General features: G+C 62.4%; 1 protein-coding gene and 1 non-coding gene across 2 annotated transcripts; both read right to left on the bottom strand.

The window, feature by feature from the left end:
- Positions 1-4071, bottom strand: PCSK9 (proprotein convertase subtilisin/kexin type 9). The gene is made up of 12 exons (XM_032192225.1): positions 3904-4071; positions 3630-3818; positions 3339-3462; positions 3059-3192; positions 2799-2940; positions 2522-2718; positions 2248-2431; positions 1802-1972; positions 1571-1719; positions 1324-1489; positions 1047-1228; positions 1-950 (listed from the first exon to the last, which is right to left on the bottom strand). Exons 1-12 carry the CDS (start codon positions 4069-4071, stop codon positions 783-785), a joined length of 1974 nt encoding a protein of 657 aa, XP_032048116.1. The 3' UTR covers positions 1-782.
- Positions 4072-4819: 748 nt separating this feature from the next.
- Positions 4820-4890, bottom strand: TRNAG-CCC. Its single transcript has one exon. It is a non-coding gene; the product is annotated as a tRNA-Gly (tRNA).
- Positions 4891-5504: the final 614 nt, after the last annotated feature.

The following is a 5504-nucleotide window of genomic DNA, read 5'->3' on the forward strand; positions in this document are numbered from 1 at the left end:
TAAATATATAAGGTACAAAGGTAAAAACTGAAGTACTGTGAAGGATTTTCTTCTTTCATTTTTATTTTTTTAAAAAAATAAAAAATACAGCCAGTTCTGTATGACTTGGGAAGCCCTGAAAGGGAAACCATTAAAGCAACACGTAGCACCAGCAGGTCATCAACTCTGATTTCAACATCAACAAAAAGCCACGCTAACAAAGCAGTAGCTGATTCTGTAGCAATGCAGATTAAAATCTAATTAAACAGACTTTTAAAACTAGAACTCTTACACTTAGCTAAAAAGTAAAGAGGTCTCCCAAATACCTGAGTACACAGTTTTAAAACCACCCTGAATGGCTGGACGATGATTCATCAGGTGCAAAGCTGTGTTAGATGAAACCTAAGGAGCAACCAGCCAGGAGAGAAAGGAGCACTCCTCACTTTTTTTTTTATATATATATAAAGGTGGGGATTTTCTCATATGCTTTGTGACAACACAAACAGCCTCAGGACAGCTTATACAGTCGGTATAGGTATAGGAATGTGGTAGAAATGTGGTAGGGAAAGGGCAGCAGGGCTTTGGATGTGCAGTGGCTGCTTGGAGAGCTGCCCTGTGGCTCATATCGGGGGGCTCAGCCAGGCCCCAACCACCACACAGTTGTGCTCCTGTGGTGATGCTTTCTCACATGCCCTGCACAAGCAGGAGCTCATCCTGTCACCAAACCAGTGGCAGGCTGGCACCTGCACGTGGCTACACGTCGCAGCATGGCACGGCCGCCCCGGTGTGGGCTCGGCCTGTCCCTACTGCCGGCTCCGGCAGCAAATGGCGACGGCCGCGGCCGCCTGGCTGCCAGCGGCGCTCACTGCCACGCAGGCGTCGTCCACGGCGTAGGACCCCAAGGTGCCAGGGCCCTGGGAGTAGGCACTGCAGCCCGTCAGCGTCCAGCCGTCGTCGCAGGACACCGTCACCTAGGCGGGGAAGGATGTCACCCTCCATGGGTCACCAAAGGGGGGCCGTCTGCCTGTCCCCGATGGTCCCTGGGGCCGGTGTGACGCCCTCCCTACCTTCTCGGCAGAGCCCTGGGGTGCGTGCTCCTTCACCCGGCACTCCAGCGTGGCAGCAGGGCAGCAGGACGCATGTGCCATCACTCCTGTTCCCCCAGCACAGTGGCCAGGCCCAGTCCCTGGCCCCGGCATGGGTCTGCCACCATCACCCAGGGTGGCAGAGGGGGAGTGGAAGCTGCAGCCTGTTAAATGGCAGAGGGGACATCAGAGGGGATGTCCCCACTGAGCCCCATGCCCACAGCCCCAAGGGTCTGTGAGCTGTGTTTTTGGGCCTTACCGGTCAGCACGTGGTCCTGCGGGGAGCAGCCAGCCCCCTCGGCCGCCTGCGAGCTGGCGTTGATCCGGCACTCGGCCTTGGGCCACGTGCAGCACCTGGCGATGGCGTAGACGCCTTGGCCCCAAAAAGCGTTGTGGGCCACGCACTGCTTCCTCCCCTCCTTGTCCTGCGGCCAGGAGAGCGCATAGCATCACCAGGGGGGCACCCCACGGGCAGCATTTTTGGGGTGCCAGGCACCTCGCCTCACCTCCATGTGCTCGCCGAGCCGCCGGCCGCTGCGGGAGAAGCTGGAGCAGCTGAGCATCTCCTCGTCCCCGGCGCAGCGAGCCACGGCCGTGGCGTGCCGGGTGAGCCCCGAGCGTGCCGACCACACCGAGCGGCAGTACAGCTGCTCATCTGCAATGGGGCAGGCACCGTCAGCCCTTAGTGGCACCTGGAGCCCCGTGGCAGAGCTTTAGGGACACCTCGGGGTCTTTACCTGCACCCAGCCGGTTGGGCAGCCCCGCCACGCTGTTGGGCGTCTGGAGCCGCTGCTCCTCGGGGAACCAGGCCGGGTTGATGGCGTTCTTGGTGGCGAAGTGCAGGAGGCGCTGCCGGAGCTCGGCGAGGCTCAGGCCGGGCTCGGCGCTGAGCAGCATGGCTGCGATGCCTGGCGGGTTGCGTGGGCATCAGCACGGCGCTGCTGAACAACAGGGGCCAGGGCTGGGGCCCCCACGGATGCCCACCCCTGATGGGCGCCCAGCTGGGACCCAGAGAGGGGACAAGACCACGGGAGGTGCCATGCGAGAAGAACTCGCTGCAGCCCATCATCTACACACACAGGGCATTGGAAGTCCTTGCAGGCCCCAAATGAGCCAAACATGCCCAAAATAGCAAAAAAATGCCCTCACCCCAAGCACCCCAGGCCCCCAGCGCCCCACTCGCCTGCCACGTGCGCGGCCGCCTGCGACGTGCCGCTCTGCGCCGTGAAGCACGTGCTGCAGTCGCTGGAGGCACCGATGATGTCGTCCCCCGGGGCGAACAGGTCCACGCAGCGCCCGAAATTGGTGCCCAGGGTGCCGATGGAGGCGGGCTGGTCCTCGCTGTTGGTCGCCCCGACCGCGATGACCTGTGGATTGGGGGGGTGGCAGAGGGGGATGCGGGCTGGCAGCACATCCCCACGTGTCCCCACGCCTCGGGGAACCCACCCAGCCCCTACCTCTGGCTCAGATGCTGGCGAGTACAGGCAGGCATCATCCTTGTAGTTACCGGCGGCCGCGACCATCACCACCCCCATCTGCACCAGCCGGCGGCAGCCAGCGTTCAGTGCACGGCTGTAGGCCCCGGCGAAGGGCAGCAGCACCACTGGCGGCGTGTAGGGCTGAGCCTCCAGCGTCGTCTTGATGAACTCCAGGCCTGGGGGACGGGATGAGGGACAGGACGATGGCAGGACAGGCCCTCGGGGAGTGATCCCCTGTCCCGGCCGGGGCACTCACCGATGAGGGTGCCGCTGACGGTGCCCTTCCCCTGGCAGTTCAGCACACGCAGGCTGTGGATGTTGGTGCCCGTGGCCACGCCGGCGTCGCGCCCGCTCAGCACCCCGGCCATGTGGGTCCCGTGGCTGTCACATTTGCTGGCCTGGTGCAGGCAATCCATAGCATCACAGCGGGTTTGTAACACCCCAGCGCCCTCCCCTTGTGCTTTGCTTTTTCCCCATGGCAATGAGAGGCTGCAGCACCAGCCCCTACGGGCTCACCTGCCTGTGGAAGCGGGTGCCGTCCTCCTCGGGGACGTTCTCAAAGTCAGTCACAAGCACCCTGCCCTCGATCTCCCGGTGGGTGCTCTGCACGCTGGTGTCCAGCAGGTAAATCTCCACCTGGTCACCTTTATCTGCCAGGAACGGGGTCAGGGGAAAACGCAACAACCACCACTGTCAGCCTGGGCCTTCTGGGATGCTCCCAAAATTGGGACGGGAGCAGACAGCTCAGCATCCTTCCCCAGAGCCCCGAGGTCCTGCCCAGCGCCCCAACACTTACTGGGAGGGCTGTAGGCGCCCGAGCTGGGCTGCGGCGGCACGATCCTGCCCAGGTTCCAGGGGATGCTCTGCGCAAAGACGTAGGCGTCCTCCTCCACGTACTCCACGTGCGGCAGCTTCAGGGCCTGCGGGGGGGCACAGCACCTCCCTCACCACCCGGCTCATGCCTCGAAGGCTTCACAAAGGTGGCAGCAGCCCGCAGGTCCTTTCAGAAACCCTCCAGGGCTGGGGACGGAGCTGGGTGCCCCTCACCCCAGCACCCAGCACCCAGCAGATGGGTGTCCCAGCGTACCATGTCCAGGACGTCGCTGCTCATCTTCACCAGGAAGGCGGGCAGGAGGTGGAAGACGTGCAGCAGCTCGGTCAGGTAGCCGTGCCGGGCCGCCCACACCTGCAGCCTCCGCGCCGTGCCCCGCACCTCGGCCTCGCCGCTGCCCTCCCGCAGCACCACCACGTAGCGCCCGGGCAGCCGCCACGACGCCTGCGGGGACGCGAGCGCTCAGCATGATGGTGAAGGAGACAGGGGACACACACACAACCACCACCCCGACCACCCCGCTCCTCACCTTGGTGGCACGATGGAAGGCGGCGTGCCCTGGGGCAGCCCCGATGGCCGCCACCACCTCATCGTCAGCCCCGAGGGCCAGCACCAGCTCCTCCGCCAGCTCCTCCACCGCCGCCACCTTCACCGCCGCCGCCAGCAGCAGCAGCACCAGCGGTGGCACCAGCACCATGGCCCCGATGTCCCCAATGTCCCTGATGTCCCCGAGGGCTCTGACCCAGCCAGGAACCTCAGCACTGGGCAGCCCGGAGCCCCCTCAGCACCGTTGGGTGCGGGGTCGCTGCCGGTGCAACGGGGCGGGCGCGGGGAGGATCACGCCACCGCCAGCCCCATCGGGCCACCGGGGCGAGTTAACCAGTAACGGGGCCACAGCCCGCGGAGGGCAGCGACACGGCGGCGCTGAGCTGGTAAATCCGTCAGGCTCAGCCCTTTTTAGCAGAGAAATCCCCCCCTCCACATCCCCCTGCTGCAGCGAGCCGAGCGCTGAGGCCGGAGGGCTGCGCGGGGAAGGGGCCGGGAGCTTTTCTGTGCCTCTCTCTCGCCAGCGGAGGTCGGAGGTGGATTTCTGAGAAAGCTGCTAATCCTGTTTAGGCGTTTTTTTTACAGAGCCGTCACAGCAGCATGCACATATATATATATATATTTATTTATTTGTGAGTGTAATATGGATATGTGTGCGTAAGATGTGTAATGTATGTGCGTGTGTGGGCAGTATTAATGTGTGTGTGTCCTTGGGCACAGCCCTTCCCCGCCCCCTGCATCATCGGTTTCTGAGAGATGGGGTTTTGTTTAAAAAAGATCACTTAGAAACAGCCAAAAAAGAAAGTTGCAGGGTCCGATTTTGGTTCTCAGAAGGGTGTAAAATGAACCCCAGAGCACCCCTCTCCGGGGACAGGCTGTGAGGAGCTGTAGGAACGCCGTGCACCAGCCGGGAATCGAACCCGGGTCGCAAGAATGGGAATCTTGCATGATACCACTACACCACTGGTGCTGCGGGGCTGAGCCTGCCACGAGGTGCACAGCTGCAGCACCAGGGGGTAAAAAAAAGGTTTGTGTAATGGAGAAAAGGTCTCTGTGCTGTGACGGACAGGGTTAACTGCGTGTGGTGCAGGCAGGGGATGCGTACGGGGAAACTGAGGCATGTGCCATGCGGCCATGGGAGCAGACCCCAATGAGCAGTGCTGCCACCCAGCCGGGGTGTCCCCGTCCCCTCTGTCCCCTCCGTGCCCTCCCCACGTCCCCACCACGCTCCGTGCAGGAGCATAATGCCATGCAGGAATGTCCCTGTGCCTCGCAATGTTTAACCACAGCGCCCACGGGGTTTGTTGGTGGGTGCAGGGACCCAGATCCCCCCACACTTTTGGGGCAGGGGCTTTAAAGGTGAAGTTTTCCAGGGGCGAGCCCTGAGACGCGAGGTGGGGAAAAGCCCTAAACTGAACCCGAGCCACCCCACAGAGCCAGGAGGGATGGGCAGGAGCAGGGCATGTATAAACACCCGGGCAATGAACACGTCCTCGTGGCCGGCCGCTCGTGCTCCTGCCAGCAATATTTAGCAAACAGCAGCCTCTCTGCTCCCACCCCAGACACGATCCTGCCCTTTTTCAC

Source organism: Aythya fuligula, chromosome 8 (assembly GCF_009819795.1).
Source record: "Aythya fuligula isolate bAytFul2 chromosome 8, bAytFul2.pri, whole genome shotgun sequence".
Classification (NCBI taxonomy): domain Eukaryota; kingdom Metazoa; phylum Chordata; class Aves; order Anseriformes; family Anatidae; genus Aythya; species Aythya fuligula.